The 27713-nt window shown below is 50.0% G+C and overlaps 1 protein-coding gene across 7 annotated transcripts in view; it reads right to left on the bottom strand.

Annotated features, from left to right (window-relative positions):
- Positions 1-27713, bottom strand: part of Atxn7l1 (ataxin 7 like 1) — a 297249-nt gene that overhangs the window by 43141 nt on the left and 226395 nt on the right. For all 7 annotated transcript variants that reach the window (XM_045135937.1, XM_045135933.1, XM_045135932.1 and 4 more), the window contains 3 exons: positions 27491-27713; positions 3964-4247; positions 822-904 (listed from right to left, as the gene is read on the bottom strand). In XM_045135937.1, coding sequence (XP_044991872.1) covers positions 822-904; positions 3964-4247; positions 27491-27713 — 590 coding nt within the window. The remainder of the gene's footprint in view (positions 1-821; positions 905-3963; positions 4248-27490) is intronic.

Raw genomic sequence — 27713 nt, forward strand, 5'->3', positions numbered from 1 at the left:
CACAGCCTCTTTGATCAGCACATAACCCTGCTTCCCCCGGGCCCCGCATGGCCGGAATAGCAAGCTTGGGAATTTAGAGGTGCTTGAAAAGTCAAACTTCGAGGCAACAGCTCCTGCTCTGTGGCGGGGAAGAGGCAGAGACCAGTGGAATGCAACCCGTGCCCTACGCTCCTGGCGTTAAGAAGCCAGGGCCTCCTCCAGACAGATGGCATGAGATGACAGCTTCCGCGGAGAACCCATGGAAAACCTCGGATGGCAGGTGACCTCGAGTCAGCCCAGTTGCAGGTGGGAGGCTCCCAGTCAGTCCAGGCAAACAGAGCCAGCGGACAGGGCCGCAGCCTGGACCCCGAGAAGCACTAGCCATTCGCTAGGAAATCTAGGGCTTGGGGCTACCCCACGGCGATCGCCTGGCCACCCCATGGGGCTGGATCGGGGTGCAGCGTCGCATCCTCCCCTCCGGGCTGCCTTTCAGGCGCTGCCACCGCCGCCGCCGCTGCTCCTGCATACATTAAAACGTAGCAGGCTTTAGAACCGCCTGTGAGTGCCTATAAATACAATTTACTGTCTGGCCTCCCAAGTAACACGGCAAGCCTAGTTTTTTTTTTTTTCCTTAAAAAGCCAGCCAGCCTGAGGCAGGCACTCTGCTACCATGGACAGAGAAGAATGCATTTCCCTCACAAAGAACAGCTGGAGGTCATGTCGAGGTTCCACACCCCGCCGCGTGCAGAGAGTGGCATGCAAACATTTCGACAAAGGCCCCAGCCAGAGCAGGAAGTATTTTTTTCTTTTTTTTTTTTTTTTTTTTATGGAAAGAGAAATACCTTGCAGGTGAGGGATCTTGTGCAAGGTTTCTTTGTCTCGGGATCCAATACTCCACAGTGTTTATTTGGGTCAAATTCTCTCTCTGGGTTAAGAAACAAACAAAAAATATAAGAAAAAAAGGAGACTAAATAGGATTTGGCATTAAGACTACATTTTTTTTTTAAATGCACATTTGCACCAACAAGTGAGATATTGTCAGGCAATCTGTTTTTTTTTTCTTCCTTCTTCTTTTCCTTCCAACCAGCTGCTAAAATGTTTCTAGCACTGCTGGGGGGGGCGGGGGGAGGTAATATGGCGTTCCCCTCTGAACCCAGACTTCCCATGTGCGGCATGGGGTGTGGGAACAGGGGAGTGGGCAGCAGGAGGAAGGGAGCCATGCTGTTGCAACACTTTATTGTACTTGAACTATCCCCATAGGTCCCCGGCACCTTGGACACAGTAGCTGCAGAGCAGGGACATTTACCTGAGAGCTGAGGTTCCCGTCTTCCCCGGGCTCCCGTCACCCACCTCCCTGCCTTCCATTTAGGTTTAGCCATTTAAGTGTTCTCTGACATGTCAGTGTGACCTGCCTCCCTCACGTTTTACAGAGCCCTGGGCACAGGATTTCCATGGACCATAACATCATCAGAAAAAGCCTCTGTGGGGCTGAACTTGACGGCACACGGAGGGCAGGACATGGCTTAATCACACAGCTTGCTCTGTCCTTAGCCCTGGCCCTGAGATGACAGAGGGGGAACAAAACAGGACACAGTGACCCCAGGGTTGAAGAATGGTTGCTTGGGGACGGCCGGTTTTCCCCAGATCCTGCCTTCTGGCTGGACTGCTGGTGGCTACTGTGGAAGCTTACTGCAGAGCAATCTATTATTTGAATGCCTCGTGATCCTTCATCTCTTTGGAGATTATTAAAAAAAAAAAATGCTCAACACCTGCAATCTTTCAAGAGGCTTTAGGAAGGTCTGTGCTGTTTCTGGAAGGCACCAGCAAGCACCTGAGTTCCGCAGAGCAGGAATGCCACAGCTCCCTGGGCGCACACAGGAGATTTGTTGTGGCCGTGTTGCCCTTGGGACGGGCTTGGGGGGAGGGGGTTGATTGGAACCTGGAGTGTCCGGGACTGCCTTGATGGCTGCAAAGTGGAGAGAGTTTCCCTGGCAGAAAACAAGTCTGCAAAGCTTGGTGGCCTGAAGTTGCAGTTTATAAATGAATGTTCTATTTTCAAAGGCGGGTGGAGGGTTGGGAGTGAGGCTGCAGTTGTGGCCGTGAAGCAGTCTATGAGCAAGCCACCCTTAGCCCAGGCTAACACAATGCCTGCTTCATTCCCTATGCTTTTGCCTTCCTTCTCCCCACACCCCCTGCTCCCCCTTCTTTTTTTTCAGAAAAGAAACTTTCTAGGCCCCAGAACCCTCTTCCCAGACAGCAGCCAGTGCCTGGGAACCAGGTGTCAGCCCGCGGTGGAAGTCATTTTCTCTCCTTGAGTCAATCAGAGTCAGACCCACCTACATCAGCACCTCATGGTGGCCTGGAGTTTGATGGGGTTTTCGTTTGGCGTAGGAGCTGCCAGTTGTGTGAGAGAGGTAGAAACAAGCAAAAGACCCGCTAACACAAGACAACCCACAAAACGCAAAAAAAAAAAAAAAAAAAAAAAAAAAAAAAAAAAAAAAGAAAGAAGGCAAAAAGTTCTCCAAACAACTTCACATTGGGCCGCAAGCTGGAAGTCAAGGCCTTGCCCAGACTCTTCCTTTGTCTGGATCGTGGTGAACATGGAGACATGTGCAGGACACAATACCTACTGAGTTTGAAAGCTTTGGTTGGGCCTGAGGTAGTTGTAAGGTACGATTTTAAAATAAGTACAGATGGGCTGGAGAGATGATTCTAGTGGTTAAGGCGTTTCCTGCAAAGCCAAAGGAGCCCGGTTCGACTCTCCAGGACTCACATAAACCAGATGCACAAGGGGACGCACGCATCTGGAGTTCATCTGCAGTGGCTGGAGGCCCTGGCGTGCCCATTCTCTCTCTCAAATGAATAAATAAATATTTTCTAAGATGTACAGATGTTAAGATAGAAAACACAGCCAGGCATGGTGGCGCACGCTGTTAATCCCAGCACTTGGGAGGCAGAGGTAGGAGGATCACTATGAGTTCGAGGCTACCCTGAGACTACATAGTGAATTCCAAGTCAGCCTAGGCTAGAGTGAGACCCTACCTTAAACAAACAAACAAAAAGAATAAAAAAACAACAAAATAAGATAGAAAACACAGAAGTGCAGGTAAAATATGAAGCCGAGTATAAAAATTACCCACACTTTCTTGGGTGCTTAACAACCATGCTCACACCAAAGGACAGCTAGCTTCTCTCTCAAGGGTGGCTTTGGTGGTATTTCACTTTTTTCTGGCCACAATTAGAGAGAGCTCATGGTGTATGCAGAAGTTATGAGGCATATAGTTTCTCCTGGACATCTGGAGGGAACAGAACTGCCTGATTTAGCTCTACAACAGATCCAAAGCAAACATCATCCACATGCCGCCCCTAAAGGGGCGGCTGTCACCTCAGTGTGGCCACGCATCTGCTCAGACAGCCGAGGAGTGACCTGAGAGACCTTCCAAAACTCCATGTGCTCTGCTGGGCCAAGCATCTCCAGTGGGGACAGCAGCCTAACCATGGGGGGAAAAGGCAGCTTGTGGTCCCAACTGCAAAGTCAACTCAGACACTCATGAGGCCAAAAGTCAGTTACGCTTCCTTCTGTGCAACATGGCACCCAGTGGATCCATCCCAGCATGCCTTGAGCTCTGAGAAATCCTTGTCCAAATTCCACAGTGGCGAAGCTTCTGGGGGAGTTATGTGACATTCCACCTGTCAGTGTGATACGGCTATACAGAGCCACCTGCTGACTAGACTCTCAGCATCCCCAGACTGTTGGTTGACAAGCAACACCTCTGGGCTGCTAGGATAAAACTTCTGCTTAACCTGGCGGGGAGGTGTGTGTGTGGGGGGTCTTGTACTTTTAGGGGCACGTCCTGTTTGCAGATAGATTCTATGCCCCCTTCAAATGCAACAGCTGCGTCATGAGCACATCTGTCTTTGGTCACAGGTGGGACGCAGCTTTAGTCTTTCCACAAGCCAGACTCTAGCGACACCAACACGTACCTGAAAGTCTCCGGTAAGGCTTGCTGCTGTTTTTGGTGCCATTTTGGTGTTTCTTGTCTATGGCGGCTGACAGAATCCCTTTGCCATTTAAGATCTTCTCGGGTGACGGTGGCACTGACGTGGACATCAAGGCGGGCTTAATTAAAGGTGGGGTGGAGGCGGCGGAGGAGGCGGCGGCGGCGGAAGTGGCTGCAGCAGTGGCGGCAGAGTTCATTTTGACATTGGCACCATCTGCCTTCACTAGGTTAGGAATTTTCTCTAAACTGACTACGGGAACTGGAACGCTGAAAAAGAAAGGAACAGACACACACAGTTGCCTTCTTTGGTACATGGGGTCCAAAGGGGAGCTCCACCCGCTTATCAGCCTCAGATCCCTTCCTTATCACTTATTTATCCTCCTCCCCTAAGTGAGCAGCGCGATTCCAGTTTTGATGGAGGGAGATTTGCGCTGTGGAAAGGACCCACAGGGGGTGCGAGGCTGGCATAGTGCCCAGGATGGATCAGAGCCGGCTGACTACCTCCCAGGCCACTGTCCCCATGGGGTCTGTGGTTTCCCCCCTTCTTAGGCCCTATATGGGGTTGTCTCCGACACAGCCCGTTGGGTAGGACAACCCCCCCCCCCACCTCTCTCCCGCTGTGGAGCCCAGGAATCCAGGCTGTCTGTGTGCCCTGAAGACAGCCTGCCACCACAGACTCATGCCCCCTCCTGGCTCTCCGGGGCGAGTCTCCCACCCCGGCCCCAATCAGGCCTGACATCTGCTTAGCTCGGGAGCACTGACAGGCTCGGAGGGGGCATGGCTGCGGGCCAGCGAACGGCGCCCCGCGCTGTCGGAGGGGTTTCTGGATCGCGCTCACATCCCGAGCATGGGCTCAAATCGAGTGAGCCGCCATGTACCATTATCCAATATTCCATTTTAGGCAGCTAGTTATGTAAATAGGCAATTCTCCAGGCTGGCAGGTGAGAGGATGAATTTTAAGGAGGCAAGAGCACAAAGGTGTGCATTCACTCTTCAGAATCTGTCACCGTCGCCCCACCTCCCCTGCTATTTCTCCTGGTGACGGATGTGCGTTTGATTTCTGGGGCTCTTTAATGCAGGAGGACCCTGTGTCTTGCGGGAAGGGGGCTGGGGGTGGGGGCTGGGGACTGCGGAGGACTGTGTGTCTCAGGGTTTTGAAAGATGAGATGAATAAGTTTTGCTTTGGTTTCTGAACCAGATTCCTTTTTCCTCCTGGCAGGAGGGTAGGCTGCTAACACTTCGGTTCCCCAATCATCTTTGAGCTGAGAGTGGGGCCAGCTTAGCTGTTTGAATGCCAAATGATGGAGAATATGGCTCTTACATGCTGAAGACAATGTAGGGCATGAAAGAGAGGCTTTTTTTTTTTTTTTTTTTTTTTTTTTTTGGCAGGGATGGAATCCTCTCTGTCCACACGGCTGGCTGTCTCTCCTTTCTCTGAGATACATTCACAGTTCATTTCTTTGATCAACTTGTTCACGAAATCATTTTAGCAACTCCTCAGCTCTTGCCCGCATTCTGACTTACAAACTGGACCCTCACAGATGTTAGTAACAGATCTCTGCCAGTGGGCTCACAGTGATGACACAGATTGTGGCTGGACATGAAGAGACATTCCCCATGGACCACGCTTCTGCATGTCCTGGGGGAAGGGTGGGGTGGACTTCAAGTTCATGGGAAGGGTAACTGGAATGGTAGTTTTCTAGTGACACGTGTTGTCCCTGCCAGTTCTGCCCTTGACAGCATGTCTCAGTCACTGAGCTAAGGCTGACTTGTGTATTTCATGCTATTCTCTTAAGTGCCCCTACCTTGCTTGCCAAAGAGTAGCCCCAGAAACTCTCCAAGTGTGAGCATGCTAAGAAGCCATACAGGCATCTACTTCCTGGTGAAGTTAGCACTTGCACTTGCAATGGGTTGAATGTAGCCCCCCACCAATAAACATGTGTTGGAAACTTAGCCCCCAAATATCGATAGCATTTAAAGGTAGGGATGTCAGAGAAGTAGTTAGGGTTAGATGAGGGTGGGGCTCCATGATGGTGTTAGTAACTCTATGATAAGAGGAGCAGAGACATGACCTAGCAAGCTTACGGTCTTCACCATGGGATGTCCTCCACCATGCCGCGACATAGCAAGAAGGCCCCCCCCCCGCCCGATGCTGGCACCTTGACCTTTGACCTCTTAGCCTGTGTGAAATAAGTTTCTTTCCATTATCAATCACCCAGTCTGTGGTATTTTGCTACAGGAGCAAAAAACAGACTAAACTAGTAACTGTATTCCCGAGTTCTTGCCAAGTGACAAAAACTGCAAAGCTATGTGATATTATGAAATAGAATCCTTCTATTTCAAAAGCACAAATTACAGGAATCGGGGATATCTGCACACTCATGTTCACAGCAGCATTATCTGGGATAGCTGGAGGGGGGAAGCCAACCAAGTGTCCGTTAACACGTGAACGTGCGCTGAGGAGGGACGTGACGGCACAGGGATGGGCCTTGAGGACAGTGTGCTCAGGGAAAGAAGCCAGTGGCAGAAAGACAAGCGCTCCACGATTCCTCTATAGGAGGCACTGAGAGTAGTCAGGTTCATGTAGTCAGAAAGTGGGATAGTGACGGCCAGGGATGAGGGACAGAACGATACAGAATTTTAGTTTTGTAGTAGGAAAGGAATTCTGGAGGTTGGGTGTATAACAATGTACACCAAAAATGGTTAAGACGATAGCTTTCCTTTTTTAAAAAAAATTCTAATGACTTTTTGAGAGACAGAGAGAGAGAGAGAGAGAGAGAGAATTGCCACGCCATGACCTTAGCCACTGCAATTGAATTCCAGATGCTTGCGCCACCTAGTGGGCATGTGTGACCTTGCACTTGCTTCACCTTTGTGCATCTGGGTTACGTGGGATCTGGAGAGTCAATCATAGGTTCTTAGGCTTTGCAGGCAAATGCCTTAACCACTAAGCCATCTCCCCTGTGCTGTTTTTTTTCCCCCTTGTTTTTTTTTTTAATTTTTATTTATTTATTTGAGAGCGACAGACACAGAGAGAAGGACAGAGAGAGGGAGAGAGAGAGAATGGGCGCGCCAGGGCTTCCAGCCTCTGCAAACGAACTCCAGACGCGTGCGCCCCCTTGTGCATCTGGCTAACGTGGGACCTGGGGAACCGAGCCTCGAACCGGGGTCCTTAGGCTTCACAGGCAAGCGCTTAACCGCTAAGCCATCTCTCCAGCCCTCCCCCTTGTTTTTTGAGATAGGGTCTCATATAGCCCATGCTGGCCTCACCTTGCTGTGGAGCTGAGGATTAACTTTTAACTTTTGCTCCTCCTGTTTCCACTTCCCAGATGCTGGGACTACAGGCAAGCACCACCATGATCAGTGTTATGTGGTGCCGGGGGGTCAAACAGCTGGGGTTCATGTATGCTAGGCAAGCACTCTACCAACTGAGTCATATCCCCAAGCCAAAGATGGTGACTTATGTGTGTAGGTATATACCACCATCATGTAAACATGTACAAAGGAAAATCTCCATTAATAAAAGCAACACATGCAACCTACATTATACCTGAATAAATATGAATACACACACACACACACCATGCTAGTTCATAAAAAGAAATGAGGACTTTTCAAGTTCCAGACCTGTTGCAGAAACAATGCCAAGTACACATAAAGTGTCCAGTTTGTGTGAACAGCGTCCTGATTGTAGGTTGAGTACACATGACTTCCGTATGATGCCTGGCATGGGATGATCCAGAGCACCCCCCCAACACCCCATGCTCACAGAGCAGTCTGTGCTTCCCCTCCCAAGTCAATGTCCAGCAACAAATGCAGTGCTCAGGGGCAGCCGTCACCCTTAGTACTCCAGCTGTTCCACCTCACAGTGGACACTCCCGGGCAGCTGTGCTCCGGCTACTGATCTCAAGTGATGGGTCTCCTCACGTGGAGCTCCCCCCACTACTGAACCCATTCATGTTTCTGTACTGTCAACACTTCCAGAAGCTCAGGTGGGTTTCATTCCAGGTGTCCACAGGCAGGCTGCCAGACTCAGAACCCGTGAGAGATGGGGGCTGAATGGTGGCAAGTGCTAGGGAAAGAAATCCAACTGAGAAATGCTGCAAAGAATTCGAAAGGCCACGGGAGTCAGGAAGAGGTGGAGCCAACACCCCCAGGTGACAGGTGAGCAGGCCGCATGTTGGCAGGAGGGAGGGAAGAGAGATCAAATCCTCCTGGCGGGAATTCTAAGGCTGTTCATAGAACGAACGTAGAGGAATGCTGGGAGCTGTCCCTGGTACTTCCCCTCGGGGGACCCTTTTCTCCTGTGAAAGCTTTCGGCTGCTCCTCGCAGGGAACCTGTCTTGGGCTTGGACTGAGAAAGTGCCCAGGGAAGGAAGAAAAGCCGGCAACCTTATGACAGGGGACAGTGGGAAAGACAAGATACATTCCTCCTAGGGGAGGGAGGGAGAGAGAGCCAGTGAGAAAGAGCTTGAGATTCTAACCATTAGTCTATCTGAGCAGTCAATCTCGTTTCTTCATTTCCTCTGGGTCCAAGATCCTAAGGGGATAATGACACGATGACAGGTGGTTCCAGGGGCTCAACTTTTCTTTTCTTTTTCTTTCTTTTCTTTTTTTTTTTTTCCAAGATAGGGTCTCACTCTAGCCCAGGCTGACCTGGAATTCACTATGTAGTCTCAGGGTGGCCTGGAACTTACGGCGATCCTCCTCCCGCTGCCTCTCGAGTGCTGGGATGAAAGGCGTGTGCCATCACGCCTGGCTTCAATTTTTCTTTAAGGAAAGAGATCTGGCTGGTGGAAGGGTCCGTAACTCTCCCTCCCCTTCACTTCCATGCGGCTCTCCTTGCCCCTGTCAGCACTCCAGGAGTGAGCAGTGCAGCCATGGGGAGCCAGCGCCTTGGAATTGCCTTCTGCTTACCTCCATTGTCCCCTTTCTCAACTCCCTCACCTCTTCTGCTATCACTTCCCTAGCCACTGAAGTGTCCCAGCCTGAGACAGATAAGGGCTCCCTCCAGATGGCAGTGGATCATGAATGGCAGGTTTCATTTTTTAAAATATTTTTCATTTATCTTTATTTATTTGAGAGAGAGAAATGAGAGAGAGAGAGAGAGAGAGAGAGAGAGAGAGAGAGAGAGAGAGAGGGAGAAAGGGAGAAAGAATGGGCATGCTAGGGCCTCCAGCTGCTGCAAACGAACTCCTAGATGCATGCACCCCCTTATGCATCTGGCTTACGTGGGTCCTGGGGAATCGAACCTGGATCCTTTGGCTTTGCAGGCAAGTACCTTAACCACTCAGCCATTTCTCATTGTTTTTATCCATTTGGAAAGAAACCAAAAATACTGATTCTGCTTTCACAGTACAGGTATCTCCCATCTTTTTTTTTGGTTTTTCAAGGTAGGGTCTCACTCTGGTCCAGGCTGACCTGGAATTAACTCCGTCATCTCAGGGTGGCCTTGAACTCATGGCAATCCTCCTACCTCTGCCTCCCGAGTGCTGGGATTAAAGGCGTGCGCCACCACGCCCGGCTATCTCCCATCTTTTCTGCATCTAAACACCCCCATGTGTAGTGGGGGAGCTTGGGGCAGGTGCTTAGGTAGCAGGACCCAGATCATGGACTAAGCAAGGCAGTACTGTCTTTACAGGTAATAAACAAGCCCGGGAGGTCAGCCGCAAGTGCTGCAAAGTCCCGCCCCTTCCACCCTGAGGGGTGCGTTTACATACTTGCTCTAGTCTCACCGTTTGTTGCATTTATCGGCTCACTACTGTCCTCTCTTTGGGGGTGCAATGTTTGAAAAAGAAACAGGAGCTCCCACGTGACCCGTGCCACTTTCATAATGTCTGTTTTGTGGGCTTGGCACAGACTTTCAGGGAGCCCGGGGCTGCAGTGCGTTCCCGCTGTGTCTCAATGATACCCCCGGGGTGGGGGGACTTGTTGCCTTGTTATCTGTGTAGCTCCTCTGGGCCCTGGGAAGGGATGCAGGGTGAAGACGGGCCCTCCCTCACCCCCTGGCACAGTAGGAAGGTGTCTACCTTCTGCTTCTTTTTGTGCTGCTTTGGCTCCCCATGTCTTCCTCCTGTGTGCTTGGCCTGTCTGAATTGATCTTTCTAGCCCAAGGCAGGTCTTCTGGCTTTAAGAAAAATGGTTCTCCTGGCATCAAGCAGATTCCCCTCCCTGCCCAGTGATGTCTGCAAAAGAGCAGAGGTGGAGAATCATGATGGTGTCATCGTGAGAGCCACTGCTGTGCTGCAGGGCCAGCTGGCCCCTGCCAGCCACGCTTTCCTGGTGACGTGACTTATTCCTCCATCACCCACAGACATGCCTTAAGAGACCGGCTCAGAAAGTCTTTAGGTTTGCGAAAATTATCGCCAGCCTTTCTCCACTTAACGGAGCAGGATAAAGATGGATTTGACAGGCAGGAGGGTGAGGACATATGCTATTTGTGCTGTGGGTTATGTGTCTGGTGAGAGTTCTCGGCTGTCTGGTTTCTTCCACCACTTTCTTTGACAAAGGCCCACATGCCTGTGCTGCTGCCCTGGCAGGATTCTGAGGATCTCTGATTTATTGGCAGACCCCTGATGGGCCCTCTCACCCAGCCTCAGTGACAGCATTAAATTATCCCAATAAAAAGAAACTCGCCCTCTTTTAAAATGTTCTTGAAGGGCTGGAGAGATGGCTTAGCGGTTAAGCGCTTGTCTGTGAAGCCTAAGGACCCCGGTTCGAGGCTCGGTTCCCCAGGACCCACGTTAGCCAGATGCACAAGGGGGCGCACGCGTCTGGAGTTCAATTGCAGTGGTTGGAGGCCCTGGCATGCCTGTTCTCTCTCTCCCTCTCTGCCTCTTTCTCTATCACTCTCAAATAAATAAATAAATAAAGTTCTTGAGCCAGGCATGGTGGCATACACCTTTAATCCTAGCACCTGGGAGGCAGAGGTAGGAGGATCACCATGAGTTCAAGGCCAGTTTGAGACTACAGAGTGAATTCCAGGTCAGCCTGAGCTAGAGTGAGACCCTACCTCGAGAAACCAAAAAAAGAAAAAAAAAAAGTTCTTGAAGAAGGGATTCTATGTGGCTCTCTTAGATGCATTTTGGGGGTTGCCACTAGGAAATTACTTATTTCTAATTTAAATCCTCTAAGTGGAAGCAATACTTGGAAAATTTTGGAAGGCTGGGAGTCAGGTGGTCACTCAGAATCAGTGTAAGTAACAGGGTCACCGAGTCCTACCTTGCTATGACAGATATAGTAGGCACCACATAAATCCTGATGGAGGAGTAATTGCTTTTCCTTTTTTCTTTTTGAATCTGGAAAAATACCGGAAAAATGTTCAGATGCCCAACTTGTAAATACCGTTAGCAAACAGAAAAGAGGGTGCTCAACCACAGGGCCTGTAAGTAAGAAAACCTACTGGGCTAATCTAATATTATTTTGTGGCTGCGTGGTAAGAGAGAAAGCATGGTTTATAATCTCTCCCAGCCTTTGAATGGTTTTGAATTCTCTCTCAAAGAACACCCTCAGTAAACTGGGATATGTGGTCAGACCACACAGCTTCTGGGGGTGAGTGGTCCTGGCAACAGAGACTGTATTTTAAGAAAAAAAAAAAAAAAAAAAAAAAAAAAAAAAAAAGATTAGTTGGCAGGGTCTCATTCAAGCCCAGAATAGACCAAGTTCACCAGGCACCCACTACTGGCCAAAAGTGGTACTGCATCCCCACCAGAGATGGACCAGGGCCTGGGCTCATTCCTCAGCCCACGGCTGAGGCAATCAGTTGTAGAGAATCACATGGGATTCCCCCTTGAGACAAGTTAGGAGTGTGTGGGGTGGGCATGAGATGTGTTCAGAAGCAACTAAAAGAGAAACAACAAACAAGAAAATGTCCATAGGGACACTTCTCAGTGGAGGACGGGGTATGGCTCATGGGTACAGCATTTGACTGTAGAAAATGGGCTACGGCTGGGCAAGTGGTAAGTACTGGCTTTGCTTCTCCCCTCCTCCCCTCATGGGGAGGTCCTTTCTAACATGTCTCAGCTCTTCTCGATTCTATACCTTAGTTTACTCATCAGTGAAAGGAAGATAATAGCTGGACATGATGGTGCACACCTTTATTCCCAGCACTCAGGAGGCAGAGGTGGGAGGATCACTGTGAATTTGAGGCCACCCTGAGACTACATAGTGAATTCCAGGTCAGCCTGGGCTAGAGTGGGACCCTACCTCAAAAAAAAAAAAAAAATAAATAAATAAAATAAAGCCGGGCGTGGTGGCGCACGCCTTTAATCCCAGCACTCGGGAGGCAGAGGTAGGAGGATCGCTGTGAGTTCAAGGCCACCCTGAGATCCATAGTGAATTCCAGGTCAGCCTGGGGCTAGAGTGAGACCTTACCTTGAAACCCCCCCCAAAAAAAAATAAATAAATAAAGCAAATAAATAAATGAAAAGGAAGATAATGATCTTTGAAATGCTTAAGGTAATAAGTATAAAGGGCTATCTGGGTACAAAGCATGCCTCAATAAATTATAATCAAACAAAAAAGTGACAAAGAACTGTGCCAATCCTTCTCCTCATGGTCCCTGGCTTCTACGGCACAAGTCACAATCACCTTTTGTCTCCTTAGTCTTTTTGGTCCCTCAGTGGGGAGCAGTAGATGGTGTGGGAGGAGGCAGGGGTCAAAGATGGGCAGGAGCAGATAGCATCAAAACTCACCCGAAAAAAGGACCACTTCTGGGGGGGTGCAGTTATGAGAAAAAAAGAGAATGAGGGGGCACGTCTTTCCAGACTCAGCAACCCAGGTCCAGGACTTTTGGTCCTAGCTTCCTTTTAGCTCTGCTGCTTCTCAATCCCTAGACCCTGCCAAGCCTGGACTAGTGACGAGAGCTCACCTCTGGATCCTCTCTCACACACGTTTCCTGTAGTCCTGTAGCCTGGGGTCTCTGCCTCTCCAGGACATTTTCTGGCCTGGTGGGACAGCTATCGTACCCCCTTCTAGGCTGCTTCAGAGGAAGCAGGAGGCGTCAGTACCAGTTTCTCTGGAGACCTGTTAGTTTCTCCTAATGTTATTTAGGGCTTCCCAGCGCACCTCACTGGGAGACCAAGGAGCTCTAAGTATTCGTGGTGAGTACAGTGCCTTAGCACTATGCAGCCATTAGCAAGCGAGAGGGAGGAGGAGGAGGAAATGAAAGAAAGCTGAGTCGTGGTGTAGTACAGTATATAACGCTGCACAGGATGCCTTTGGGACTCGTGGTGTGGCTTTGGGCCACGAGCTCTGGACGGGAGCGAGTCACAGATGCACGATCCAGAGGAAGGGGTTGCGGAGATTCGTACCACTGCAGAGATGGCGTCAGAGCCACGCAGGGGAGGATGCGGGGAGGTAGGGGTCAGGAGGACCGTGGATTCTGGAGGCAATGCTGGAGCAGAGGGGACAGAGCCGTAGGTCCCAGCGCTGTTCCAGGCCTGGCTTCACTGTGGAGCGGAGGAGTGGGAGTGCTCTCCTCTGTGGCCACCAGAGGTCATTGGCTCCCACTTGGAGCTGCAAGCTGCCCTGTCACAGGGCTGGCCACTAGCCTTCCAGGGTCGGAGCATTTACTGCTCTTGCCTCAGGTCCTAGAGCCAATGTGGACCCAGGAGAGTGACAGGGACTCCTTACAGAACATTTTCCATGCCCCTGTCAGGGAGGGCTGGGAGCTGATACCAAGCCAACATCGGGCTTCTATTCTCAGACATTGCTTTTTTTTTTTTTTTATTGACAACTTCCATAATTATAGACAATAAACCATGATAATTTCCTCCCCTCTCCTACTTTCCCTTTCACAACTCCACCCTCCATCATATCCCCTCCCCCTCTCAATTAGTCTCTCTTTTATTTTGATGTCATCATCTTTTCCTCCTCTAATGAGGGTCTTGTGTAGACAGGGTCAGCCACTTTGAGGGCATGGACATCCAGGCCACTTTGTGTCAGACTCTGCCTTTAAGAAATCATCCCAAGGGAATGGGGAAATGGCAAGGGTTCCTACACTAGCTGTTGCCGTGCTCTTCAGAGAGAAACAACCACAGAGAGCCACCCTCTCCTGGGTGAGTCACTCCTTTTTTAAAAAATATTTATTTATTTGAGAGCAATAGACAGAGAAAGAAGCAGAGACAGAGAGAGAGAGAGAGAAAGAGAGAGAAGGAGAGAGAGAGAATGGGTGCACCAGGGTCTCCAGCCACTGCTTACGTGGGTCCTGGGGAATCGAGCCTCGAACCGGGATTCTTAGGCTTCACAGGCAAGCGCTTAACTGCTAAGCCATCTCTCCAGCCTCATTTTTTTTTTTTTTTTTAAGTTTGAGGCAGGGTTACACTACATAACCCTTGCTGGTCTTGTACCTACAGCAATCCTCCTGCCTCTGCCTCCTGAGTGTTGGATTACAGGGGTGAATTATCACATCTGGCCTTTTATTTTATTTTATTTTATTTTCTGAGACAGGGTCTCACTGTGCAGCCCAGGCCGGACACTCAGGAGCAGCGCTCTGACCTCAGCCTACCAAGCACGCGACCACGCCAGGCTCTCTCAGCACTGGCACCAGACTTGGGCAGGCAGCCCTCTATCTGAACCACCTCAACCCGGAAAACAAAGCAGATTATTAAAACTCTTCAAGAGTTAGGTTTTTACACAGATCTATAGAAAACTCAAGAAATTCTTTTTTTTTGTTTTTTTCAAGTAGGGTCTCACACTCTGATCCATGCTGACCTGGAATTCACTCTGTATTCTCAGGGTGGCCTCGAACTCATGGCCGTCCTCCTACCTCTGTCTCCCAAGTGCTGGGATTTAAAGGCATACGCCACCATGCCCAGCTCAAGAAATTCTCTGTCACTAAATACACTTTTTTTTTTTTAAACAATGCTCGTGACATCACTATTCTTTTAGACACCTTGGCTCATTCCTGGAGTCTCATCCCTCACGAGTTAGCCGAGGGCCCTTCAAGAGGTCCCTTTCCATGAAGCTGTGCAGGCTGCATCGTCACCTCAGGTGCTTCCTGCCTTTCCCTCACCAGGTCCTGTGTTCATCCCCCAACACCACAGGAAAGAGAGAGAAAAAGAACCTCCAAGTACCAATCTGAACGGTTTGGGAGGGCTCCCACCGCTCAGTTCAAGTTCAACCTTCGTAGCCTCGCCTCCCCGACCTCCCCAGTTCCTGCCACGTTCTCCCATTTCCTTACACACCCAGGACTTGAGCCTGGTTCACTTTTTCTGCAGGTGCGCTCCTTGCTTCTCCTATTCTCTCCGCTCATCCTTTCTTTTTTTTAAATTTAATTTTTTTTAAAAATGCATTTTATTTATTTGTTTATTTGAGAGAGAGAGAGGGAGTGAGGGAGAAAGAATGGGCGCACCAGGGCCTCCAGCTACCGCAAACGAACTCCAGATGTATGCGCCCCTTGTGCATCTGGTTTACTTGGGTCCTGGAGAGTCGAACCGGGATCCTTTGGCTTTGCAGGCAAATGCCTTAACCACTAAGCCAACTCTCCAGCCCTCCTCACATCCTTTCTGGGTGACAAGGTATTGTGTTATTTTATTTTATTTTTTTGTTTTTTGAGGTAGGGTCTCACTCTAGTCCAGGCTGACCTGGAATTAACTATGTATTCTCAGGGTGGCCTCGAACTCATGGCGATCCACCTACCTCTGCCTCCCAAGTGCTGGGATTAAAGGCGTGCGCTACCACGCCCGGCTTCTGTATTGTGTTATTTTAAGGCAGGGTCTCATGTATTCCAGAATGGCCTTGAGCCTCATGCAGCCTAGAATGGCCTTGGACTCCTGATCCCTTCTGCCTCTACTCCTTGGTTCTGGGATCACAGACGTGAGCCACAGAGCTAGTTTTCTTCAGCGCAATGGCTCGAACCCCAGGCTTTGCGCATGCAGTGTAGCCTAGAGACAAGGCTTTATCTCCACAGTGACTTGACTAGACCGTGAGCTACCCTAGGATAGGAGCCCCATCATAGCGCACGTGTCTACTCCGGAATTACCCCCGCAGTACATACACTGACTAGTGGTGTTGAGAAAGGGCTTAAGCCGGGCGTGGTGGCGCACGCCTTTAATCCCAGCACTCGGGAGGCAGGGGTAGGAGGATCGCTGAGAGTTCGAGGCCGCCCTGCGACTACATAGTGCATTCCAGGTCAGCCTGGACTAGAGTAAAACCCTATCTTGAAAAAAAAAAAAAAGAAAGAAAGGGCTTAATAAATGTTTGGTGACTGAATTAATGTTCTAAGCAAAGGTTCAATCACATCACACAATAAAAAGCCAGCCTGGCTCTCTACCAGTGCTTGGTGAGAACAGACGCTCCAGGGCAGGACAGGCTGCGTCCGTCCCTCTCGGCAGAGCATGGACCGAGTTTGAGAACGATGGCCGGTGCGCTCACAGTGGCGCACGCGCAGCCCGTGCCATGCTCTGGGCAATGGGCCACTCAGTCTCACAGCATGCTGTGTTTAATCGTCCTCCTCAGTTTGAGAGGTGAGGAGCCCACGGCACAGAGAGGTTACCCCAGGTCACCCAGTGAAGCGAAGGGCGGCCGTGGGCCTTGACCTCGGGCTACTCTAAGAGCGGGCCTCTTGGTCACAGACTGGAAGCCGGAGACCAGGGATGGAGTCACCGGCCTGCCGCTGTCCAGCTGTGTACGGCATCCTGGGCCTGTCACTCCAGATGCCCGTGGCTCAATTCTCTCACTTTCACGAGAGAATAGGCGTCTTGAGGCTTAAATGGGATCGGGGTTAAGAAAACACTTAAAAATCATGACATGCTTCATAACCATGAAGGTCATGGTCACCTATCCCTCACACTCCCTCCACCAGGCCATTTCCCCCTTATTTATTTTGAGGTAGGGTCTCACTCTAGCCCAGGCTGACCTGGAATTCACTCTGCAGTCTCAGGGTGGCCTCGAATTCACAGCAATCCTTCTACCTCGCCTCCCAAATGCTGGGATTAAAGGCGTGAGCCACCAATATTCCTTTTTCTTTGAGTCACTTTGGTGACTTAAGGTCACACAGGAGTTTGCACGCAAGGAGCTGTCCTTTGTCCTTTCCTTGGCTCAGCTGAAAGCCATGACCATGGGGACCTTGACACCTAAGTCCCTATCTAGGAAGGGACCTTATCTTTTATTTTTATTTTTAAAATATTTTATTTATATTTATTTATTTGATATGTGTATATATATGTACATACACACACACACACAGAAAGAGAGAGAGAGAGAGAGGGAGGGAGAGAATGGGCATGCCAGGGCCTCCAGCCACTGCAAACGAACTCCAAACAAGTGCACTCCCTTGTTCATCTGGCTTACATGGGTCCTGGGGAGTTGAACCTGGGTCCTTTGGCTTTGCAGGCAAGTGCCTTAACCGCTAAGCCACTCCTCCAGCCCAGGGACCTTCTCTTACTACCCAATGCGTGAATATTCTGGTTTCTCTCTTCCTCCCATCCTTTCTGACCCACTTGCCTCTTTTATCGCTTCCTTTGGCCCTTCAGCCCAAATGGGGTTCTGCTCTGCAGGCAAACAACCAAAGGCCACCTATGAGTGCGGAGCAGAGCGGGGACACACACAGCCTACTCAGGTGGAGTGAGGAGACGGGCTGGAGCAGAGCTGAGCGAGGGGCGAGGAGGACATGTGGGTGCACTGGAGAAGCCGCAGGCGTCCCAGTGGATGGATGGCCAGCTGGAAGGTCGGTAGCCCTTTGGTTTGCTAGGGTTTCTCGGCCTGAGCGGAAAGCCTCGAGATACTTCTCTCTGCGCCTTCCGGGGAGCTGTCCAGCCTGAGCCGTGGACTGGGCCCCGTTCATGCCAGCGCCAGGCATGAAGAGATAAGCGATTGGATTTCTCCCACAGGCATCTGGCCAGGGCTTCTCACTGATCATTTCCTCTCCATAAAGCACTGGGAAGACTTCCAGAGAACACGAACTCCCCCAGTCTTCCTCGCTCCCATTTCTAAGCGTTTAGAGAAGGGCCCTGCCTACCTGGGGCGAGGCAGCCCCTCCACTATGCTGCAGGGCGTGCCCAGGGATGCCTGAGCCTGCTGGGCTCCCCCCGCCCACGTGGCTCATTTTCCTTCTGAACAGCAGCTCATCTCCTGCATTTTTAATAGCAGAGCATATTTAGCATTACACACACACACACACACACACACACACACACACACACGTGCGGACTGATAAGGCCCAAAGAGAAGGCAACAAGCCATCCAGAGGAGGAGAACCTCCTCCCAGCTTCTCCCTGGCCTCTGCCCACACCAGCCTCCTTCAGTGGGTTTGCATTTGCCATCAGCTTGCCAGGGCAGGCCAGGGTGGGCAGGGACACAGCAGCTGGGAAAGTCAGGCTGGGTGACTGTCAGGACTTGCTCATTCTAACTCAAAAGACCAGATAGCCATGGCTCCCTCTCTCTCTTTTTAAAATTTATTTATTTGAGAGTGATAGAGAGAGAAAGAGGGAAAGAGAGAGAGAGAGAAAGGGAGGGAGGGAGGGAGAGAGAGTGGGTGCGCCAGGGTCTCCAGCCACTGCAAACGAACTCCAGACGCGTGCGCCCCCTTGTGCATCTGGCTAACATGGGTCCTGGGGAATCGAGCCTCGAACCGGGGTCCTTAGGCTTCACAGGCAAGCGCTTAACCGCTAAGCCATCCTTCCAGCCCGGCTCCCTCTTTTTATCTCTCTTTTCTTTCAGCCTGTCTGTCTCTCTCTGACATGAAGTTTGGTTTAGGCTGTTCTCAGACCTCAGAGTTCCCGAGTGCCAGGCTCCATATTTCTTTGCTGACTCTCACCTGGGCTCTGCGTCGTCTTGCCCACTTCCCTCTGCCACGATGGGACGGGCCGTACGGACACCGACCAGGCACTCTGGTCTCTGGGGACTCCCTCAGGGGTCATCTTCAGCTAGAGGGGAGCCAGCTGTAGGGGAGGGGAGCACTGCACCACCTGTGAGAGTTTTGGGGCGGTTCAAAGGAGACCGAGCTGCTAACCAATGTGGAAATACGTTCTGCATTTTGCTCCACCTCCTCTTCCTTTTTACAGTAGTGGGGATCAAACCCAGGACCTTGTACACGCCAGGCAAGCACTCCACTACTAAGCTACACCACCACTCCCCTTTCATTTTTTATTTTTTATTTATTTATTTGAGAGCGACAGACACAGAGAGAAAGACAGATAGAGGGAGAGAGAGAGAATGGGCGCGCCAGGGCCTCCAGCCTCTGCAAACGAACTCCAGACGCGTGCACCCCCTTGTGCATCTGGCTAACGTGGGACCTGGGGAACTGAGCCTGGAACCGGGGTCCTTAGGCTTCACAGGCAAGTACTTAACCGCTAAGCCATTTCTCCAGCCCTCCCCTTTCATTTTGAGACAGAGTCTCATCAAGTTGTCTGGGCTGACCTTGAACTCACTCTGTAGCTCAAGCCCAGCCTTGAACTCACACTTCTCCTTCCTCGGGTCCCACAGTAGCTGGAATTACACGTCTGCACCACTGCGCCTGCCCTCCCCTTCTTCTCATGCAGTTATTGTTTAACTTACCCAGTCACAGAAGGGGCAAAATAACACAACGACCAGCTGTTTAACCTTGTGCAAGAGTACCAGGAGCTCGGCATGACCTCTGGGGTCCTATGCTCAGCGCCCACGGTCTGGGCTACTTGGGACACATCAGCTGCCCAATCCCACGTCAAGGCATCCCACCCAGGGGCAGGGAGCGCTGGGCTTTCATGATCCATGCAGAGACCATTTGTGGCAATGGAAAGGACCATTAGCTGGGCATTTTCTGCGCGGCCTGATGGGGGCTGCCAGCTGTTTCTGCTACAGGCCCAAAAGTACCAAGCTACCCCGAGAAAGGAGTGACAGCAGTCAACACGTGTGTAAATCTGAGCATTGGAGCCTCCTACCCAGGGTCACCCAGAAACATATCAAGATCTGTGCTCCCCAAGGCAGAGGCCAGCAGCCACTCGTGGCTACTTTGAGCGAGGAACAGAATTCTAAATATTTGAACTTGTTACAATTTAAAAAACAGACCTTGGATTCAGGTATCAGAAAGTGTTTCTGGCTGGGCGTGGTGGTGCACGCCTTTAAATCCCAGCACTCGGGAGGCAGAGGTAGGAGGATTGCCACGAGTTCGAGACCATCCTGAGACTACAAAGTGAATTCCAGGTCAGCCTGGGCTAGAGTGAGACCCTACCTTGGAAAATAAAAAATAAAAAATAAAGAAAGCGTTTTTGTCTGCCTAGAACAACTTGAGTCCATGAATCTATTTGACAATTTCAGGTTCTTTTCTCTTTTGCTGTGTGTATGTGCTGTGTCATCTGTCGTGTGTGATATGTGCACATGTATGTGTCCTGATGGCGCCCTGTGTGCTCACCTGCATTGGCGTGGCGGTGGGGGGGGGGCTGCTTACCCGTGACCACTTTCCATCATTCCCGTTTGAGCCGAAGTCTCTGACTGATCCCAGAGCCCAGGTGATTCCCTGGTCACGGGTTCCCATTGTGGGGCTGGGGTTCCAGGAATGTGGGGCTAGTTGTTTATGTGAGTCCTGGGGGCCAAACTTAAGAGGTCTCTCAGGCTGCCTCAGGCCTTCATCTCTCCAGCCCACAAATCTTTTTTTTAAAATTATTTTGTTTACTTTTTATTTTTATTTATTTGAGAGCCACAGACAGAGAAAGAGGCAGAAAGAGAAAGAGAAAGAGAGAGGGGGGGGGGAGGGGGGAAATGTTGTGCCAGGGCCTCCAGCCACTGCAAATGAACTCAAGACGCATGAGCTCCCTGGTGCATCTGGCTAACAGGGGTCCTGGGGAATCAAGCCTCAAACCAGGGTCCTTAGGCTTCATAGGCAAGCGCTTAACTGCTAAGCCATCTCTCCAGCCCCCCACCTTTTTTTGTTTTTTTCGAGGTAGGGTCTCACTCTAGTCCAGGCAGACTTGTAATTCACTATGTAGTCTCAGGGTGGCCTCGAACTCATGGCAATCCTTCTACCTCTGCCTCCAAGTTGTCCCCTGACCTTCATATGGATGCCATGACATGTATATATACATATACAGACAAACACAAATAAATGAAAGTATTTTTTTTTTTTGAGGTAGGGTCTTACTCTAGCCCTGGCTGACCTGAAATTCACTATGTAGTTTCAGGGTGGCTTTGAACTCAGAGCAATCTGAGAGTCTGCCTCGTGAGTGCTGGAATTAAAGGATTAAAGGTGTGCACCACCATGCCTGGCTTGATTATATATATATATATATATATATATATATATATATATATATATATATATATATTTATTTATTTATTTTTCAAGGCAGGGTCTCACTCTAGCTCAGGCTGACCTGGAATTCACTCTGTAGTTTCAGGGTGGCCTTGAACTCACAGTGATCCTCCTACCTCTGCCTCCTGAGTGCTGGGATTAAAGGCGTGCGCCATCACGCCCAGCTGAAACAAAATTTTTTAAAGGAACGACAGGTTTAACAGTCCCTGCTTCCACAGACCCCAAGGCCCTGCCCTTGTTCTGTTCTGCCACCTCCCTTCCTGAGGGACACTATCTGAATCCATGGCCTCAATGCCCTGTCTACACTGAGGACCCTCGAGCCTCTGCTCTATGGCCTCTGCTCTCACCTCTGCAGATGTTCCCGGACACTTCAAAGAGCACGAGCTTTAGCTCGCCCGCTTTCCTTATCACCTTTTCTCATGAGAAAGCGGCAGACTAGTCACCCAGCCATCCAAGCCTGCAACTTGGACAGCACCCTGACTTCTGCCCTTGTATCCCAGCTCGTAGTACAATCAGCTCCTAAGATGTTCAATAGTTCTGTCACACGGCATCAGCCCTGCCTGGGACCAGACCATCAGCACACTTCACTTGGATGGTACGACAATGTTCTCACTCTTCTTATTGCCTCCAATGTGACCCCTCTGGCCTTCCTTTATATTGCTGCCAAAGTGACTTCATGACAACTGCAAACTGCTCCTTTCACAGCTCCAGGGCATTTCTATACAGTCTTGAATTTGCCACACTCACAGTGGGACTTTAGAACTCACCTCCTCGGTTGCACAACCCGCCTCTCACCTCTGTGCAAACACTTGCACAGTCTGGGCCCTTTTCCTGGGATATCTTCCCACTTGCATAAAAACTATTTTTTATGACAGCAAAATAACACAGCATAAAAGATACCACTCATGTTCCATGAACTTTGTGTAGCTCCTCTTAGTACTGACATCTCTGGCTTACGATTTCTTAAAATTTTATTTATTTATTTGACAGAGTGAGAGGGAGAGAGAGGGGAAGACAGAGAGAGAGGGGGGGGGGGAGGGAGGGAGAGAGAATGGGCATGCCAGGGCCTCCAGCCACTGCAAATGAACTCCAAATGCATGTGCTCCCTTGTGCATCTGGCTAATGTGGGTCCTGGGAATCAAACCTAGGTCCTTTGGCTTTGTAGGCAAATGCCTTAATCACTAAGCAATCCTTTAAAATTTATTTATTACGGGGGGGGGGGACGGATGGAGAGAGGGAGAGAACGGGCGCACCAGGGCCTCTAGCCACTGCAAACTAACTTCAGATGCATGTGCCATGATGTGCATCTGGCTAACATGGGACCTGGAGCATCGAACCTGGGTCCTTAGGCTTCGTAGGCATGTGCCTTCCCTGCTAAGCCATCTTTCCAGCCCTGGCTTATGATCTGACGGCAGGTTTTTGACTCTATGATGCTGTGAAAGTGGAGTGCATTCAGCAGTCACTGTGCTTTCCTTGGTTTTAATGCATATGATGGAATGCAGGGTGGTAGGGTTCTCTACCACCAAGCTGCCTCTGCAGCCCAGAAGCTGTGCTTTGGAATTTGGTCTTTTACCAGGTTAGCCTTATGTAGCACACTACTCTTTTTTTTTTTTAGGTAAGTTCTCATTCTAGAATTCTCTATGTAGTCTCAGGGTGGCCTTGAACTCACAGCGATCCTCCTACCTCTGCCTCCCCGAGCGCTGGCACTAAAGGCGTGTGCCACCACGCTACTCTTTCACGATGACTGGCCAGTGGCACTGAGCTGCGCCCCCCAGTCAGCCCCTTGAATTACCACATATAAAACAGGTTTTACGTCAGATGACTTTGTCCACCTGTAGGCTAACAAGGTAAGTGGTAAGAGCTGGCTTAAGGTGCACTGGGCAAAACTGTGATGTTTCGTAGATGTGTTAAATACATCTCGACCCACAAAACACACTAGGTACCATGATGAACTGAAGGTGACACAGCCCGTGGCAGGCTGAGGGACACTTGGTCTTGTTCTTCAAACTCAGCCGACAAACCTTTGCTGAGTCCTCAGCCTGGACAGGGCGCTCTTCTCTTTTGCTGTCATAGGCCTCATCCCCTTATATTTTGTGTATGCTCATCTTTCTCTCTCTCTCTCACTTTTTTTTTTTTCGAGGTAGGGTCTCACTCTAGCCTGGACTGACCTGGAATTCACTATGGACTCTCAGTGTGGTCTCGAACTCACAGAGATCCTCCTACCTCTGCCTCCCTAGTGCTGAGATTCCATGCCGCCACACCTGGCACGTAAGCTTATAGCTCATCTTACAGACTCTCCAAGACAATGTCTAGGTCTTATTAACTTTGTATTCCCAAGGTTATGCACTGTGCCAAGAAGACTGGCTGAAGTGATTAAGGGAGGAGGACCACGAGTCCCCTGGGGATCTAATAAGCCTGTATGTCGGTTTTTTTGTTGTTGTTTTTTAAAGGTAGGGTCTCACTCTAGCCCAGGCTGACCTGGAATTCACTATGTAGTCGCAGGATGGCCTCAAACTCATGGTGATCCTCCTACCTCTGCCTCCCAAGTGCTGGGGTTAAAGGTGTGAGCTACCACGCCCAGCTTGTATGTAGATTAAAAAAAATATATATATATATAAAATTTATTTAAGAGAGAGAGAGAATGGGCATGCCAGGGCATCTAACCACTGCAAGTGAACTCCAGATGCATGTGCCACCTTGTGCATCTGCCTTACATGGGTCCTGGAGAATCGAACTGGGGTCCTTTGGCTTTGCAGGCAAATGCCTTAACTGCTAAGCCATCTCTCCAGCCATTTTGTTTTTTTTTTCCCAACTTGCAGATGCTACATATAAAACACATCAGTAGGTCCAATGCATCTCCAGTGCTTGTCACGGAGTGGTATTAGAATTGGAGCTCATGAAATGCTGAGTCCCAGTGGAAGACATGGATGGAGGTCTGGTGTAACAGGGTGGTACTGGTGGTGATCAGGATTGAAGCAGGGGATTCAGAGCCAACTTACGTTAGGAGGAGGGGCTCATTCTTAACTTAGTAGGCAATGAGGAGCATGAGAATTTCTGAAAGGCTTGTAATTAAGTTAGGATTTTTTTTTTTTTTTTTTTTTTTTGGTTTTCTGAGGTAGGGTCTCACTGTAGCTCAGGCTGACCTGGAATTCACTATGGAGTCTCAGGGTGGCCTTGAACTCACGGCGATCCTCCTGCCTCTGCCTCCCAAGTGCTGGGATTAAAGGCGTGCGCCACCACGCCCAGCTAAGGCTTGTAATTTAGAATCACAGATTATTCAGGCTTGGAAATGAGATTCAGAGACATTAAGTGGCTGGATCGAGGACAGATACACAGAAAGTCAGTGTCAGAGCCTAGGCTTGAACTTGCTTTTCTTGCCTGCACCACAGTACTCATTTTCCCACACTGTACTGTGGGGAGTCTGTCCAGAACTGAGATCAAGCTCGCTAAAGTCCAAGCTGCATCTTCCCAGCCCTGGTTAATCTGTCTTTTCATGTCACGTGTTCTTGGCCATAGTGGATGGAGGGATGCTAGCTTGGCTGACTGGGGCGAGAGCGCCCAGGAGACCCTGGCATCCATTACTTGGCTCTATTCCTGGGGCACCCCTGTGCTGTGTACCTGCTTTAAGTTAGGCTAATGCCTACGAGCCTTCCTCTTCACCGAGAGCTCTTCTCCTCCATCCTTGTGATCCTTTTCTCTGCCAGCCCTTTCCTATTCCTTTACGTCACTTTCTGCCTCTAGCTGAAGGCACCTTGCCCATGGCAGGCTGTGGTGTGTATTGAGTGTGCTGTCTCTCGGAATGTGGAGACAGATCTAACTCCAGAGGTCCCCCTGCAAGTGTGTCTCTTGGGAGGATGCTTTGGGGTTCTGGGGCACATGAGATCCCTCAGGTGTTCCTTTACAAGGGGAGTTCATTTTATTAGTTTGTTTTAAAATATATTTTATTTATTTATTTATTTGAGAGAGCATGAGAGAAAAAGGGGGGGGGGGAGAGAATGGGTGTACCAAGGCCTCTAGCCACTGCAAATGAACCTTGGTGCATGCACCACTTTCTGCATCTGGCTTATGTGAGTCCTGAGGAATTGAACCTGGGTCCTCTGACTTTGCCAGCAAGCACATTAACCACCAACCCATCTCTCTAGCCTGGAGTTCATTTTATAATCATTTGGACCTCCTGGGTCTCCTTCCTCAGAAGCCCCTGCCTGGCTCGCCTTTCCTTTCTCTGTAGTTTATACTCAATTTCTAGTCTTGGAATCCTTTCTCTCTCCCTTCCTCTCTCTCTGTTTTGGTTTTTCAAGGCGGGATCTCACTCTAGCACAGGCTGACCTGGAATTCACTCTGGAGCCTCAGGGTGGCCTCGAACTCACGGTGACCCTCCTACCTCTGCCTCCCAAGTGCTGGGATTAAAGGCAAGTGCCACCAGGCCCGGCCCTCTTCCTTCCTTCCTTCTTTCCTTCCTTTCCCTCCTTCCTTCTTTTTTGAGATAGGGTCTTACTATTTCTTCCAGTCCAGCATTGGGCTTTCAATAATCCTCCTGTTTCAGCCTCTTGAGTGCTGGGGTTACACACATGCACCACAATGTGGAGAGACCCCTCTCTGAATTTTCAGCACCCTGGACGCCTTAACCAGGTCATGGGAGCACTGTCTTTTGGCCTACAAGATACCAGCATTCTAATAATAACGTTATCCTTAAGTATGTCATGAACATGTACTATGACCCAGGTATTGGACTTGCTGTTTTCTGTAAGGAGCTTCTAACATGCCAGGGGGTACAGCTTTCTTTAAAATATATTTTTAATTAATTTGCAAGCAGAGAGAGATAGAGAGAAGAAAGACAGACAGAGAGAGAATGGGCACACCAGGGTCTATAGCCACTGCAAACGGACTCCAGGCGCATGTACCCTTTGTGCATCTAGCTTACGTAGGTCCTGAGGAATTGAACCTGGCTCCTTTGGCTTCACAGGCAAACACCTTAACCACTAAGCGGTCTCTCCAGCCCGGGGTAGAGCTTTTGTTTGCTCCATTTTACAGTTGAGGAAGTTAAGGCACAAGGAGATCCAATGACAACAAGTGTAGGCTGGCAGTGATTCCTCAGCAAACAAACTCAACACTCCCAAGTCTTTGAGAGGAGGGGACTGCAAAGAAGGCCTGGGAGGCGCATGCTGCCCACAAGCGAGCCAGAGGTCTCAGCGGCTGCCACTCTTGGGTTGGGCCTTCCCTAAGCTGCTCCATTCCCCTCCAGGATGGATCTGAGTTCCAGAACCCCACAGAGAGCAAGCCCTTCCTGCTCAGCCGTCGTCCAGCCTCTCCAAGCTCTCACCCGAGGCCATTTCATTGATTTGGCATAATTAGCTCTTTTAAAAGTCATCATAATTTCTAGCACACAGTGGCTAACCCATTGATGGATGGTTTTATTCCACAGCTTTCGTAGGTAGGGAGTTAAATGTAATTAACCATCATTAATTAACAGAACGGTCTTTCTCTTTAAACATACAAATTAGGCAGACTCCACACTTGTCCCTTCTCTGCCTTCAGGAGGCCTGGAAGATAAGGCTGGAAGCGCTGTGACAAGCCAGCCACAGTGTCCCGTGATGGGGGGGAGACCCACAATCTTTGAGGTGCTCATTGTTTGCATTTTCCATATCGTGTCCTATCTGTTCAGTCTACAGAAAACATTTTCTGCCTTTTTTTTTTTTTTTGTAAAGTCAGGATTGAAAATGAATCAGGAGCCTCTGATTTTTCAGTTACCTGAAACGGTGCTCCCCGCTACCAAAGGGGTGCCCTTCCCCTTGTCTTGCCCGTGCTCCTCCTGTAGTTGGCTCTAGGACACCTGCTTAAGGCAGGGAGGGGAAGCTGAGACCCGCGCTCTGTGGCTGGGGTGCCTTTATAGCTTCACCACGCCTCTCCTTTTGCTCCTCTCTGGGTGAAGCCTGCCTGTGCCTTGTTATTTTCCCTAGGGCTTCTCTTCATCGGGGCGGAAAATTTAGGGGTAACTGTATAACTAAGGAATCTTCCCATTTCCTCCTCCTTAGACACGATATGGCTCAGCACTCAGTGTACCTCCAAAACAAAAAAGTCCTCTGTCTAGGCACAGAGTGATTTTAAGCACCCATGTTCCATCCAGTAACTACCTTCTCATACTACCATTCTGTCTTCCTTTGGGTCTCCAGAGTCCCTGACATGACACCCAGTGACACAGTAAGAGGGTAAACATCTGTTTCCCATGGTGACAGGGCCAGGTGGTGAGGACAGCTAGCTGCTGGCTACCAGCACCCGCACTCACCATGGTTTGTCCCTTGGTCCTTTCGCGGAGAAGACCGTGTGCTGTTTACTGCTGGAGGTAAGGAGATTGTCTTTGGGCGTTTTGAATGGCTTTGAGGTGCTGCTGACAGCGTTATGGCCGCTGAGACAGGCTTTCGTCTTCACCTGTGCTAGTGATGTCCGGGGGTTGGAGGCTGGAGACGCTGGTGAGGGTGGAGGCCTGCACATTGAACCGTGTCTTCTCT

Source organism: Jaculus jaculus, chromosome 16, assembly GCF_020740685.1.
Source record: "Jaculus jaculus isolate mJacJac1 chromosome 16, mJacJac1.mat.Y.cur, whole genome shotgun sequence".
Taxonomy (NCBI): domain Eukaryota; kingdom Metazoa; phylum Chordata; class Mammalia; order Rodentia; family Dipodidae; genus Jaculus; species Jaculus jaculus.